This window comes from Schistocerca nitens, chromosome 2, assembly GCF_023898315.1.
Source record: "Schistocerca nitens isolate TAMUIC-IGC-003100 chromosome 2, iqSchNite1.1, whole genome shotgun sequence".
NCBI lineage: Eukaryota > Metazoa > Arthropoda > Insecta > Orthoptera > Acrididae > Schistocerca > Schistocerca nitens.
The window spans coordinates 865,337,341-865,353,829 of NC_064615.1; the positions used below are offsets into that span (position 1 = coordinate 865,337,341).

At 39.4% G+C, this 16,489-nt stretch overlaps 1 protein-coding gene across 1 annotated transcript in view; it reads right to left on the bottom strand.

The window, feature by feature from the left end:
- Positions 1-16,489, bottom strand: part of LOC126237140 (glutamate--cysteine ligase catalytic subunit) — a 127,972-nt gene that overhangs the window by 66,827 nt on the left and 44,656 nt on the right. The window contains exon 6 of the mRNA XM_049946969.1: positions 3,880-4,076. Coding sequence (XP_049802926.1) covers positions 3,880-4,076 — 197 coding nt within the window. The remainder of the gene's footprint in view (positions 1-3,879; positions 4,077-16,489) is intronic.

The window sequence follows — 16,489 nt, forward strand, 5'->3', positions numbered from 1 at the left end:
AACAAAATTATTACTCAAACAAACAATTCAGTCCAATTGGTAAAATCTAACTTATCAGTTTTTCAAAGCATTATATAGTTTCCAAAACACCAAAATGTTCATACACAAGTCTTTATAAGCCAAACCCACCCAAAAATCTCCAGTCTGTATATGCCTCTCAACTTGCTAAGATCTCTATGAAAGTGTGGGCTCGGAAATCTTAGCAGTAACATTTACGTCACAAGTCTGCATAACAAGGACATGCCTGTAGCCCATATTCTGACACTTAGTGTATCTGTATAATATATTTCCCGTATCACCTGTTTTACAGCAGTCCAATAAACTTTCTTCAAGGAGACACCAACAGCAGAATAAAGGTTTGCAGCAAGGCCACATCACAAGTGGAAAATATCATACCTGACAAACAAAGAGTCACATGTTATCTTCAAAGACTACTGTATATTAAACATTTTCAATCGTGTCTTTCATCCTCAGAGCATGCAGCGTTTACAGAAGTCCTAATCATGTCTACAGAAAACCCTGCCTAGTTCGATATTCATGGTAATTAGGGTGAGTTTTTTTGTGTGTGTGTGAAGCTGTACGTTGCACTCTACTGGACATCATCTACTGAAGCTTATTTATTGTAAAACACTGAACACACCTCTTTCCTGCCCATTTTATTCACCTGTGGCTGATAATGAGTAACATATGTATGTTGGTCATAAGCAATCAGCAAAGTCAAAGCCTGCTCAGTTTGCTTACTGAAGCCTACTTGATGAATTATGTTAAATTCCACTTCTGTGAGAACCTGAAAATTTTGTACAGTATAATACAGTACTCAAGCTCAGTGTTAGAAGTAAATACAAATAGTCAAGTTTAGAAGATAAAATGAGAATGCTTCATAAAATTCAAGCCACTGCTTCTGCCATGAGGTTATGACAGAGTTCAGCAGCACTAAGAAGACATTTTACAACCTTACGAAAAATTGCAATAAAATTTCCAACTTTGTGCTAAAACATGGAAAATGAAAACAGACAACTGGTCTACAAAAGACCAACACTAATAATGCTGTGTACACGAAGACACTCCTGTCAGAACATGAACCTTTTTACAGTTTTCTTGGCGACAAACTTCTAAACATTTACAAACAAGCAACACACCCAAGAAAAATTAAATAAATGCTGTGACAGATGTACCTAAACAGAAGAGCCATAAAATAATATTCATTATAATTTATAACTGTAATAACATCAAGTTGAACAAATATATTTCAAGGAAGACGCAATACATGAAAGTCACAGATCAAGTAAACAGAGTAAGACGTGTGTACACTTTAACAGTCAAATCATAACTGAGTCCAAGTCTAGCTCCCGCTGGCTGGCTGGCTGGCCACTTAGGTGGCACTGCTGCTGCATGGCTGGCAGACAGCGCCGCATGTAGAGGACGCACATAACTGCGCAGCGGCACTTTGAAAGATCGGCGAGTCACAACATTTTTCCCCCCTTTGAATTTTTTGCACAGGTCTTGATGGAGGTCGCCTGTAGATTGCTAACGTCCATAGGTGTTGTTTGACTGGCCATAAAGTCTGGAGGAGGAGGCTTCCCGTACGGACGGAAGTGTCCCCGATGATAACGGGTCGAGATGACAGGAGACGTGGGGGTCGAATCTGCTGGGGCCTCGTGCACCAATCTGCCTGTTGCAGCAAGTCCGGTTGTTATAACAGGAGACATGGGCGATGTGTCCGTGTCCGTAGGAGAAGGAGGTGAGTAGAGTTGCTACGACAGATGATGGTCATCTGGTTCCTGCATGGGCACGTCTCCTGGTGGCGTCAGTTCTTGTGCTGGCACCAATATGGTGGTGAGAGGACTGCATTGTGAGTAATGAGAGATTACAGTGTCCTGAGTATCAGGTAGAGCTCATCCCTCTTTTATGAAGCCTCATCCTGCCTGGGCCTCCTGCAGCAATGCATAAGGATTTCGACCCACTGCCTTCCCCAGCAGTGCCTCGTCCAGACCACATACCACCTGCGTCTTAACCCCAAGAGGTCACAATTAATCAAACATTCTGGGCTATTATGCTGTGGTCGAATGGATTTCACCTTAACACCCAATGTTTTGTCCCCAACTGCAGAAAACATTTTCAAGACAGATCATAGCTCTTTAAATGTCTGATTCACGCCCTGGCTGGCTACTGACTACAGCTAAATTCCGCTTCCATGCAGTGGCGTGACATCACGTTTGGAATGTGTGAGTGCAATTGGCCACTGTCGACTGCAGTCATCTGGTGGAAGACTAATACATATCATCTTCAGCACCAGAATCCTGATTTCACACCCTCCTCCTTCCTACTGAAATTCCTGGGGTGTTTCACAATCTCTATGGCCTCCCTACATAACCTTTCATGGTATCCGCCTGTGGCTGCCAGTATTTGAGTCCTATCAAAATGAGTGTGGTGGTCTCCCAGCTGCAAATCATGTTCCACAACAGCTCATCTGTCTATCTCCCCTCTTCTGCAGTTGCTCTTGTGCTCTTCTAGCTGTTTTTTGACCGTTCTTTTTGTAGTGCCCACATACATCTCCTCACAACTACACGGAATCCTATAAGTTCCTGCTTTTTCCAGCAGCTGGCGACCAACCTTGGCCAATTTTGGGTGATGATGTATCTTCTGGTTGGTTTTGTATATTACTGCAACATTCCACTTTTTCAAGAGTTTTCCTATGTGGTCAGTAACGTCCTTAATGAAAGGCAAGAAAACTTTTAATTTCACTGGCACTTGAGCACTACTGTATTTTCTACGCAGTGGAGAGTTGTTCTAATTCTGCATCAAGCAGCTCTCGTTCACAGATTTTCCTTGCTCTATCTGCCAACATTCTTATGATGCCTCGCTCTTGCTGTGGATGGTGGTTCAGATCCCAGTGTAGGCAATAGTCTGTGTGCATGGGTTTTCAGTAAACTGTGTAGCCCAAGTTACCATCTTCTGTCTTGAAAACTAGCACATCAAGAAAATTCAATTTTCCTCCTGCCTCCTACTCCATGGTACTCTGAATCTTCGGACTGATCCTATTGAGATGTTTGTGAAAACAATCCAGTTCCTCCCTGCCATGCCCCCACAAAACAAACGTAACATCCACATACCGGAACCAAATTTTTGGTTTCTTGTTAGCAGTTTCCAATGCTTGCACCTCAAATTTTTTCATAAAGAAGTTTGCTATAACTGGGCTTAAGGGGCTCCCCATTGCGACACAATCCGTCTGCTAATAGAACTCATTGTTCCATAAGAAATAAATGGTTGTGAGGCAATATTTAAACAGTTTTGCAACTTCGTGAGGAAAAATCCGATTCTGCCGCTGCAAAGCTTCAATGAGTGGAACCATGATGAATAACAATACTAAATCAAAACTAACTAATATGTCCTCTGGCTGTACCACTATGTCATTTATGTTACTGAAAAAATGTGCCGAATTCTTGATATATGAATCCAATCCGGCCACACACAGTTGTAATAATGTTATGTGTAGTTATGTAATTGTGACTTTTCCGGCCGTGAGAGTTTACATTTTATATTTATTTCTTTTTCATCCATCCATTTGCACTTTCTGTCGATCCCATCACAAGCGTAAACATATTAGATATGGAATAAGTCAACAAACATATTAACAAAATAGAAGCTACTTTAAGAAATAATCTGTACACTGTGTTAACAGTAAGTTACCACTACATGACTTATACTGTCTGTACTTCTACACTGTAAATGCAGTCTATCAAATCAGAAGGAAAGATGCTCCTTTGAAAAAAAGCTGCTGCTTCTTCAGTTTCTTAAATACCTGCTTTTTATTTCATATTGTAGTGTAATAATTACTTCATTACAAAAGCAGTTTTTAAATAAAATAATAGGACTTACTTTTCTCCTTCTGGTGAGAGGTATGAGTCTATGGAATCATATCGTGACTTTGGAATTTGGAATTTACAGTGCTTTAATGGTTCCAATCCTCTTTCCTCTTTTGTTCGACAATCTACTGAGCAAGATATTGTGTTCCATCGACAATCTACATCAGTCACATAACCTCGATACAGAGGACTAGCAGCAGTGAAGGCCAACTGAAAGGAGAAAAGAAAATTACTTTAGAATTCTACTGTTAACACTAAATTCTAATCTCTCTCATATCTTAATATACAGTTTTTTCAGTCGTAATATCTACAATTAGTACACATCCCTTTGACCCAAATAGAGTATCTTCCAATTTACAATGATAAAATTAAAAAGAATACTCTTTTTTCTATAAAACCACAAACTGATGAAATCCGAGTAATACTGCACAAGAAAGTTGTGGAATATTGGAAGGGACAAGGTACCAGAAGTTTGGCAAGTTACAAAAACTTACGAATAAAGCAATCTTATGTAGCTGTACTGCCACATTATCAAAAGAACTGGAGACCTATTTAAAACTAATTATAACAAGGTTAACGCCAAGTACAAGTCAAAGAAGCGAATATATTGAGCTGGCAGTCAACAGTTTAGTTGCCTGAAAGAACCTATCAACTGAAAACAATGTCAAAATTAAGGATCCACACCTAAATAGCTCCCAGTGAACGAGTTACCAAAAAAAAAAAAGCGATAGGTATGCACATACATGGACAAAAGAATTTGTCAGTACTGCACATTATCGAAACATAGTCACGCTATTGTCCCTAGAAATTAGCCAGTAGTCACGATAACAGATTGATCGACTGAATGAAAACAAAAGGTATGAAAGCACCAAACTATCAAAAAAAGATGGCTACAGCACTTAACCAAGCACACATCTTGAAGATGGTGATGATTAGAAATAAAACAAAGGAAAATCCTGGATGGAATGTAACAATATTAAGAAAAGGATACTTGCTACTGACCATATAACGGAGATGCTGAGTTGCAGATAGGCACAACAAAAAGTCTGTCTTTGGCTGGCAGAGACTGTGGTCGTGTGTGTGTGTGTGTGTGTGTGTGTGTTCTATTTTCGACTAAGGCCTTGTAGGATAAAAGCTCATTTTCTGGCAGCCTTTTGTTGTGCCTATGTGCGACTCAGCATCTCTGCTATATGGCAAGTAGCAACTATCATTTTCAAGATGATGATTAGAAATAAGAGTTTTAGGTGGAAAAAAGAAGAGAGAAAATGGACGCAAAGCAGGTGCTACATTGTCAGGCAGAAAATGTGCCAACTCCAAACATGAAAATTTGCTGTGAAATGAAAGTTTAAGTCATTAAAACATCAACTTCTCACAAGAAATCACTCAATCACTGAAAAATCAAATTAATCTCATTACTGAACACACTGACGTAATCCACTCTCAACTTAGAAAACTACTGAAACAATTTATCTTGCAGGGGAGGGGGGAGAGGAGTGACATCAGCGATCACTTGGCCTATATCTGTAAAGAGAAAAGGCAAGTTCTACATCAACTGACTTCAAAGAAGCATATCAATAGTAGGGAATGAAAAGCTTGTAACTCTGTTTTGTTAGACATTACAGAAGAAGCAAAAATGGTTTTTTAAAAAATATATGTTGTGATACAGATAGTTTTGCTGCATGTGTAACTATGTAATAGAAGCCCAGTTATTTATAGATTAGAAAATGCACTTTCAAATCTTCCTTTGATAATCGAGTTACTGGTTACTGGAATTACAAGGTTTTCACAGACAGAGGAGTTATGAGGTTTCCACTGCCTGCCGTTGATACTTTGTTTTTAAATGGTAATCAGTATTCTTGTTCAAAACTATATCATGAGTTTTTGGCTAAGCTTTGAATGAGCTTCAATTTTCCAATAAATTCTGCACATCCTTCATATCTGTCAAAATGTATCACTGTAGTTCGTTCTCCAAACACCCCTCCCGCAGTTTTCTTACAGTTGTTTCCACCAAGCAGTGTCCTTGGATGACAAAGTTCATCTTGCAGTTCTTGTTTACAGGGTAATTCTTTAGTCTTTCTTACATCTGCATACAAAAACCTTCATACAGAATGAAAATTATTACACACACCTTGCAGCTTTCAACAGAGTACACCATCTACGGATGATGGGGGAAGGTGGTAAAGAAAGACTTGTAATTTGTACGCACTTTTATATCCTGGAAGCAGCTAATTTTTCAGGATTTTCTTCATGCAATGTACAAATTCATTAATGTTTGAGTACTTCTCTTTTAATGTTCCCCCAAGTTGATGAAAAACTTGCACGATGCATGTCGCATGTTTTAAGTTGCAGACATGGACTTAGAATGGAAAATGCAAGTACCATGCAAGAAGCTTGATCCCTACACACTATCCTTATTCAATCACATTTCACTGCATCAGACCACAACACAAAACATGCTTTCCATTAGGAGAGAGGTACTGGTAGAAGCAGAGCTGTGTAGACATGTCATGAGTCATACACAGGTAGCTCAGTTGATAAGAGCATTGCCTGCATGAGGTACGCTTGCGAGCTCAAGTCCTGAACCAGCATATAATTTTAACCCACCAGGATGTTTCAAAATACACACTGTTAAAACTTTCTACCATAATGGCATTGTCTGTTTTCTCAAGAAACCAAGTTAATAAAGCATGTGTTTCAATTGTTTCCCATTACAGGGTCCCACTGAAGTATTCAACACTTTTTTTTTTTTTTATATCAGTCAGTGGTTACTTATAGACTAAACTACACTGTATCATCAGCTGCAACTAGTCTGATTTATGACACTTTCTTCATATAGTTTCTGAAGACCTAACATTTTGAAGTACTCTCATTGGAAACTGCTTTTGCAATATACATCTCTAGATAAGATTTTATAGCAGGATTTCTGAGTTTGGGAAGCCACATTCCATCACTGTAAAAAACATTCTTTTTGGTCTTGGAGGTTCCAGTAAATAACCATGTTAAATATGCCTCATCTTATAACAGATCTGTAATCCTGAATACCATAAGCAATAACTGTTTAATGGCATTCCCCAGTGCTCATTTTGTGGACACTGGCATCTTTATGCAGACAAAATAAACAAACAGAAAAGTGTCATAAGACTTGCAAACTACACTCAGACCTGTGTATGAGACATACTGATCCTCACATTGATTCCGCTCATGGAATCATCAAGAGAGACGCACTCTGCAAACAATCAGCACAGAGATTATTTTTTAATCTGCCTCATCAGGTGTTTTCAAAATTTATTTATGAAAATAATAAAGATGGGCATACTTTATTGTTTCCTCTGACTTTTTTTTCTCAAGTACAGTATGTTCCACTCAGACCTCCCTGATTTCAAAGACCCAGAAAAAAAACAACAGTAGATACAACAATGAAAAATCCACCACATTGTAGAGCATCTCAAAGAATTTATCTACTTATCATCAATACACCTCTACATGTGAACCATTTGTAGCACGAAGAATATCGAGGCTATATTCAATTTCTTGCCAAGTTCTTTGTTAACATTTCCTCTGTTACTGTTGCAATCACATTAGTTATACGATGCTGAAACATAGGAATAACGCCCACTTTGGTCGCATACACACGGTCCTTCACGTCAGAACACTGTTGCAGAAGGAATGAAAAAAGCATGCCAAAAACGCAAAATCCCCAAGACTGGCTAAGTTTCACGGCAGCTCGAAATTAAGTGCAGACTTCAATGCGAGATGCTTTTAATAGTTTCCACAATGAAATATTGTCTCAAAATATGGTAGAAAACCCAAAGTGATTCAGGTTATATGTAAAGTACACCAGTGGCAAAAAACAATCAATACCGTCACTGCGCGATAGCAATGGAAATGTTACCGATGATGGTGCCACTAAAGTGGAGTTTCTAAATACAGTTTTCCGTAATACCTTCACAAAAGAAGACTAAGTAATATTCCAGAATTCAAAACCAGAACAGCTGTTAGCACGAGTGACAAAAGTAGATATCTTAGGTGTTGCGTAACAACTCAAATCACTTAGGAAAGGCAAGTCTTCCAGTCCAGATGGTATACCAATCAGGTTCCTCTCAGAGTATGCAAACACAATAGCGCCTTTCTTAGCAATCATATACGACCGCTCACTTGACGAAAGATCTGTTCCTAAAGACTGGAAAGTAGCGCAGGTCACACCAATATTCAAGAAAGGAAATAGGAGTAACCCACTGAATTACAGACACATATCACTGACTTCAGTTTGCAGTAGGATTTTGGAGCATATACTGTACTCGAACATTATGAATCACATTGAAGAAAATGACTTACTGATACATAACCAACACGGATTCAGAAAATATCGTTCTTGTGCAACACTCTTTATTCTCATGAAGTAATGAGTTCTGTTGACAAGGGACCTCAGATCGATTCCATATTCCTATATTTACAGAAGGCTTTTGATACCGTTCCTCACAAGCGACTATTAATCAAATTGCATGCATATGGAGTATTGTCTCAGTTGTGTGACTGGATTCGTGATTTCCTCTCAGAGAGGTCACAGTTCGCAGTGATAGACGATAATCATCGAGTAGAACAGAAGTGATGTCTGGTATTCCGCAAGGTAGTGTCATAAGCCCTCTGCTGTTCCTGATTTATATAAATGATCTAGGTGATAATCTGAGCAGCCCACTTCGATTGTTTGCAGACGACGCTGTAATTTACCGTCCAGTAAAATCATCAGACAATCAGTTCCAATTACAAAATGATCTAGACAGAATTTCTGTATGGAGCGAAAAGTGGCAATTAGCATTAAACAAAGAAAAGTGCGAGGTCATCCAATTGTATACTAAAAGAAATCTGATAAACTTTGTGTATATGGAAATCACACAAATCTAAGGGCTGCCAATTCGACTAAACACATAGGAATTACAATTACGAGCAACTTAAAATGGAAAGACCACATAGATAATATTGTGGGGAAGGCGAAACAAAGACTGCACTTTGTTAGCAGAACACTTAGAAGATGCGACAAACCCACTAAAGAGACAGCCTACATTACACTTGTCCGTCCTCTGCTGGAATACTGCTGAGCGGTATGGGATCCTTATCACGTAGGATTGACGGAGGACATCAAAAAAGTGCAAAGAAGGGCAGCTCATTTTGTGTTATCGGACAATAGGGGTGAAAGTGTCACTGACATGATACACAAGTTGGGGTGGCAGGCACTGAAAGAAAGGCGGTTTTCCTTGCAGCGAGATCTATTTACAAAATTTCATCAACTTTCTCTTCCGAATGCATAAGTATTTTGTTGACACCCACCTACGTAGGGAGAAACAATCATCATAATAAAATAAGAGAAAGCAGAGCTCAAAAGGGAACATTTAGGTGTTTTTTTTTTCCCATGTGCCATTCAAGAGTGGAATGGTAGAGAAGTAGTATGAAAATGATTCGATGAACCCTCTGCCAGGCACTAAAGTGTGAATTGCAGAGTAACCATGTAGTTGTAGATGTAGAATCCCCACATGAAGAAATCAAGTGGCATAATGTCAGGCGTATGTGGTGGCCAGGCAATGGGTCCTTCGCATCCGATCCAACGAATGGAAAATTTCCTATCCAGGAACTTGCGAACAGCCGTAGACCAATGTGGCAGAGCTCCATCTTGTTGAAAAATGATGTCGAGTTGCAAGTCTTGTATCTGAAGGTACACAAACTGCTTCAACATGTCCAGATACACTGATCCATTCAATGTTTGTTTCGCAAAGAAGAACAGTCCAACAATCCTGTCGTGCATTAGCCCACACCAGACGTTTAGTTTATGGCTATCACAAACATGTTCAATGACAACATGCAGATTTTGCAAACTCCAAATCCGAACATTATGCCTATTAACCCTTCCTGATAGATGAAAGGTTGCCTCATCTGAGAATTAACATCTTTACAGAAAGCTGGCATCCATATCAATACGCTGCAGCATATCGGCAGCAAACTGGTGTCGGTGTGGTTTGTCATTCGGCGTCAGATGTTGCAGAATTTGCACTTTGTAAGCACACATATGAAGACGATGGTGAACTACATGATTCAATGTTGACTGAGGTACATCACGTTGTCTAGCTTCTTGACAAATTGACTTACGTGGGCTTCTGAGAAACATTTGTCTGATGTCCTCCACTGTCTCTTCTGAAACTACGTAATGTGCACCGCCAGAATGTTTTGGAACACTTCCTGTGGCCAAAAACTTCCTATACCATTCCTTAATTGTTGTCACTTCAGATGGATCACATTCATACACACAACGATAACTTCTTTGCACAGTAATCTGCGATTTTGTTTCTGCAAACCACACTACCGCTTGCACGCTCTGCTGTGGAGTCGCCATTTTCACTTCATGCGACCATGGACCATGCTGCACTCTGGCAACGATACTTGGTGCTTCTGACGTGGGAATATAAATTCTTTGAGATGCTCTACAATGTGGTGCATTTTTCACTGTCGTATCTACTGTTGTTTTTCTCTCCTGGGTCCTTGAAATCGCGGAGGTTTGAGTGTGACACCCTGTACTGTTATTTTGGTTTGCTATTTGTAACAGCAATGTCTTGCTTTACCAAATTACATTTATTTCTTGGTTATACGCCACCAAGTGTCAAACCATTTTTGCAGAAAGTACTGTTGGAACAACGGCTGACATGTAAATAGCAAATTTTCCAGTAGAAATAAATCACTAGAAAGGCAAGAATGTTCTAGAGTAGCTTTCTTCTCTTTCTCAGAATGAATGTGAGTTTGAAGATGAAAGGTGATGAGGAGACTGAAGATCAGATTTTAAGCTTACTACTGTCAAAACAAATGGTCCAATAATGCTGAATATCCTGAGAAGGGATGCAAGAACATTTCAGACTATGGCGAAAGAAAGTATGCCTAAGTCCATAAACATGAAAAGCTATTTTTGAGAAAGAGGGGGAGAAGGACAGACAGAGTGAGTGAGTGAGAAAAAAAAAAAAAAAAAAAACACACACACACACACACAGAGAGAGAGGGAGAGAGAGAGAGAGAGAGAGAGAGAGAGAGAGAGAGAAAGGGGGGGGGGGGGAGGACCACATTTACTATTGGGATATAATCAAGAAGGAAAGTTCTCAACTTTGGGGGGGGGGGGGGGGGGTATGTGGGCGATTTAAAATATTCTACAAAAACAACGTAATTGAAGCATGAAAATACACCAATGAAATGTCACTGATATTTGCAGTTCATAGCAATGATTAAAAATAATTTTTTTTATTAATTAATGGAAATTTTCAGACTAACTCTTCCGTATAACAATCCACTTGTGGTCTAGTGGGATGTATCCGTCTCTCTCAATATGTTTCAAACACCAAAATGTTGGGCAATTTCAGGCCAAACCCAAAACATGCAGCAGTGGGTTTCAAAAATAGGATAGAAGAAATCTGTCATTAAGAGTTAAATGTGTGGATAAAGGTAGTGACACTAGAAAATTGTGCAAAAAGTGCAGCACCTAAATAGTCTAGGTCTAATAAATGATTGTAACAAAGGGACAGAACACTACAAAGGCACCTTAACAGAAGTTGATATTGTGCCACAAGCCTTCATTTCCTTGATTTCCCTTTTAACATCTCAATGGAAGAGTGCAATTAAGCCCCATCCACTGTAACTATTTTGCAACTCCTTAACCTACTACTTTAATATTATTAAGTTTCACTGAATCTTTGCTTCGTATGGTTCAGATGGTCAGCATATTTTTCTCCCTTTAGGACTCATGCCACACCCCTATATAGGAGTTTATTTTTCATCAGTCTCGAGAAAACAAATTCTGCAATTAATATACACATCAACCCTTTGTCTGTGTGTCTGCTAATACATGCAACAAAAGATGAACATGTTACGAAACTTAAAATATTTTCCAAGGAGTGGGAGCAGAAGTCACTGACAAAAAAGTGTTAGCTTCAAAAATATGCAACTAATTTTAAAATGGCTCTGAGCACTATGGGACTTAACATCTATGGTCATCAGTCCCCTAGCACTTAGAACTACTTAAACCTAACTAACCTAAGGACATCACACAACACCCAGCCATCACGAGGCAGAGAAAATCCCCGACCACGCCGGGAATCGAACCCGGGAACCCGGGCGTGGGAAGCGAGAACGCTACCGCACGACCACGAGATGCGGGCAACTAACTTTAGACACACTTATTTAATGTACAAATAAATTACTTCTGTAAAACCGTAAAACATTAAATATGGCTATCATTCTGGGAAAAACATATATCTAAAATTACAGGGTGCCTAGAAAAGTAACACTGAAAACACTTAGTATGTTGTGTGGAAAGGAACACTGATCAGTTTTCAAAAAAGAACCCATATCAAGAAAGGCAGAGCTTGGGTGCTGGAGAGCAATGAATCCGAGATGGGTGTACATTTGACTTTTAAGTCAATAAACCCAACATGAGCAGCAGATCATGCCGTCTACATTACAAACAGGCTTTGAAATGCACACTTCCTACATCAAGAGCTGTCGGATCTGGTGACTGCTGGCCATGGAACTGGTCCACCCCAACCAATATGAGATATTGATGTGATACCACATATCGACATCAAAGTGCAATGGGGCTCCATCATGTTGTAACCCCATGTCCATACAAACATTTAATGGCACTACACAGAATAGAGCAGGCAAAACATTTCTATTGGAGGTAAATTGGTCCTGTTAGTCTGTTTGGCAGTAGATATGGCCCAGTGATATGGTCACCAATTATCCTGGTCCAGATGTTACAACTGACCCTGTGTTGGTGATTCTGAATCACCTGCACATGTGAATTTTCATCCGCCCAAACACGCGTGTTGTGTAAGTTCAATACGTTGACTCTAGTAAACATGCATTTATCCAAATAGCAAGAAGCTCGGGAACTGTGGCTACACTGCATTGTTGTAAATACCACTGCACAAACTGTACCCATCATGGGTAGTCCTCCTGCCGTAATGCCTGGATTTTCTGCAGATGGTATGGAAGGAGCCAGTGTTAATGGACAAGATGCTACACAGCACTTTTACTCATGTGCAGTGCCTGTGCAACCTGCCAAGTGCTGGTGGTTGTGTCCTCTTCAGACACCATCAGCACGTGCTGCAACCACAGTGTTCAAGCTGAGCATGGATGACCCGCATCACATTTCGGCTCCTTCCAGAGGGCAAACAGTAGACTGAGGATAGCATTTGCAAGTACAAAGTACAAAATGCTACTGCTTTATTGCACCATGGACACACACCAGGCAAAAAATACTTATATGCAACTTTCCAGCTTCTCTTATGTGTCTCTCAATGGCCACAAATGATAAACTCTGTCTGTTTCTGCAGGGTGTCCCAAAAGAACACCAACAACCCTTAGTGTGGTGGTCTGTCTTTCTCGAAAACATTCCGCTTACAATCTTGGAGCAGCTCTCCCATTCCAATCTGCTTTGCCATATGCAAGCATCACGATGGTCATTTCTGCAGCTGTGTACTGGTGAATGTCACACAGCTGTTAACAACATTACTGCACTGGCAGAACACACAAGGTTCGTAGTAGGATGTGCACAAGGGCCGTGTGAAGGAATGTAGCGCACTCACAGGAATGTTATTATGATCCAACCATCCATCCGCAGTACACAGGTGGCTAAAGGGTAGCATACCTTCTGTATTCAGACATCAAAATGAATTGGAACCATTCGTTCTCCACCTTAGAAGCTCTCTAGTACGCAGGCTGTGTGCATTTCTGAATACGGATTCCTTCTTGAAAACCAATCAGTTTGCCTTCCCGACCACTATACTAAGGGTTAATGGTGTTCTTTTGGGACACCTAGCATTCATACACTTAGAAACAGACATAGTTCATCTCTCCAGACCTAAAAAGCTTCTTACGTAGCCCCTGTTATACAGCTTCAAACTGTCACATCAGGTAACAGCAAGATTCATGTAGGAGAGCTGTAGAAATATTTTATTGTTACGTACAATTAAACAGCTGAAGGTGTGTTTACAGATTAAAAGCTTCAAACATTGTATTCAGTTTACTGCTAAATTCACAGTATTGAGTGAGGTTTTTCTCCAATTCAGAGGTAGAATTTTAAATTTAAAAAACTGCAAAGATATCAACTTCCTTTTTTACAGTGCATCATTTGGTATATCATTTAAAAGGTTATTCTAATGTATTTGATGCCAGATGTGTAAAGTCAATTTTGAAAATCTGATATCCAAAAGATACATAATACTTGTTTTTAGAGTCTCAACAACAGCTCTTGGTAGGGACTTCTTGATCAAATTTGAAATGTGATCTTACTACCTCATAAAATTTTGCTTCTTGAGGAAATTAAAATGGCAGTCATACAAAAGAAGAATCATGTCTCATCAACAAAATTGTAGCAGGGCGGAACTCATGTACATTAAATATAACTGACTGAGACCTAATCCTATTTAACTAAGAAAGCAAAATTAACTACCTTATTATTTGCTGTACTTTGGTACTTATCTCAACATCTTTAAATACATATGTATAGGCTTCTGGACAACAGAAGTGACAAAATACAACTGAGAATAGGTGTTGATGTTTTGGTGCACGGATCATCACTCCATTGTTTGGGTTGTCATTATTCATGTCTGGGAGCCTCTCCAACATAGGCCACAGAGAAATTACATGAAGAAATATGCTAATGTAGTCGAGTCTGGTATGAGCTCTCATACTGGCTTGATGACATTTACTGGCTGTTGAACATGACACTATCAGCTTGAATCATGTAACAGAATGGTTTTCAGAGATCAAGTTTTACATTAATTCAGCACGGACTCACCAGAAAAGTAGTAGTCTCTATTAAAATTTAGTGCAGCTACTATTATTTTTGGTTTTCAGAATATATATTAAACTAAACATGTGGCACATGAAACGGAAGACTGAAGAGGAAAGCTGAAAGTACTCATTATTTCAGCTGTCTTTGGTGACAACTACTGTTAAAGAAACTATTTAAAATTGTTTCTTTAAAAACCAAGCCATCAGCATCCACTGTGCATAGCAGAACAAATCCTGAATACATAATCTAACAACCTCACCACATTGAGTAATTATGTGTTAACCTGTGATGTTGGGAGAACAACAGAAATAAATATCTTGAGATTCTAAAATTCATCACTGGACATGCTGTGTATCACAACTTACATTTCCATGAATCACTCCTGAGAACCTTAAAGATTCCACATTAGTACAGTTGTCTTTCATGTTACCAGACCTTATGACTTTCTCTTTCCTACTGACCTCCAAGTTCATCGAGACCGCCTTTGTTACTCTACACTACAGCAGCCAATGCACAGTTTCCAGATCTATAGTGATGGTCAAGTACATCTCAGAACCTACAATTGAGAATGCAATCTGGAACCTTGAACTGTTGAGAGGCACAGCTGCTGCAACACTGAAGGTTTGGATATGACATGCAATTTTGACAACTATGCATCAGGGAACACTTAACAGTGACCGCTACACATCATCAGAGGTTTTATAGCCTGAAGTCTTTCTCCTTCAGGCAATTTCACATGCCTTATTCAGTTGCACAGTGTTGCTCAAAACTGACTTTGCACTTTTTTCAAAGAGCTTTGTGTAAGACAGCTTCCTTGTCACACAAATTTACCAACATTTGCCTATCAAAAATATGCAGTATAGTGCTGGTAAGCAAACGGTTAGACCCGGTCTTCTAGCAAACACTGTTGGTGTTTTATGCTGTCTTACACAAACCAAAAGAAGGAAGATGCCACAGGTATTTATCCACACCTTGAATGATTCCATGTAATGAAGTTTACAGGTCTTCACTGCAGCACACGGGGACTTCAAATGGTTCAAATGGCTCTGAGCACTATGGGACTTAACATTTGAGGTCATCAGTCCCCTAGAACTTAGAACTACTTAAACCTAACTAACCTAAGAACTACTTAAACCTAACTAACCTAAGGACATCACACACATCCATACCTGAGGCAGGATTCGAACCTGCGACTGTAGCGGTCGCGCGATTCCAGACTGAAGCGCCTAGAACCGCTCGGCCACTCCGGCCAGCATGGGGACTTAACAAAATACCAAATTTTTAACATCAGAGATCACATATTGTTCTCTAATCCTAATCATATGAATTACCAAGTTCACTTCACAGTCTTAACTACCCTTACTGTTCCAATTTTCACAAATATAAAGAGGTTAAACTTTTTTCACTGAGCTTTGGCATATATGATGACAACATGGATAGCAATTCTCCAAACTACAGATATGATAATGGACATGGTTACACTATTTCACTATTTTTCAATACAAATTATAAATTTTCTTAGATTGTTGTTGCTTTTATTTTAAAAAAAATAACTACATGCAATAAGAATTGTAAAACCTAAATGGACAGGTCAGCCCACTGATATTTTGAAGAAGAGGTTGAGTTAAAAAAGAGAGAGAGAGAGAGAGAGAGAGAGGGAGAGAGAGAGAGAGAGAGAGAGAGAGTGGGGGGGGGGGGGGTTACGATACTTGCAGGAGAGTGAAAAGGAAACTAGGTATGACAAAAACCGAGGAAACTACAAATGCTATATTATCATAGAGGTATGAAAGGTGTT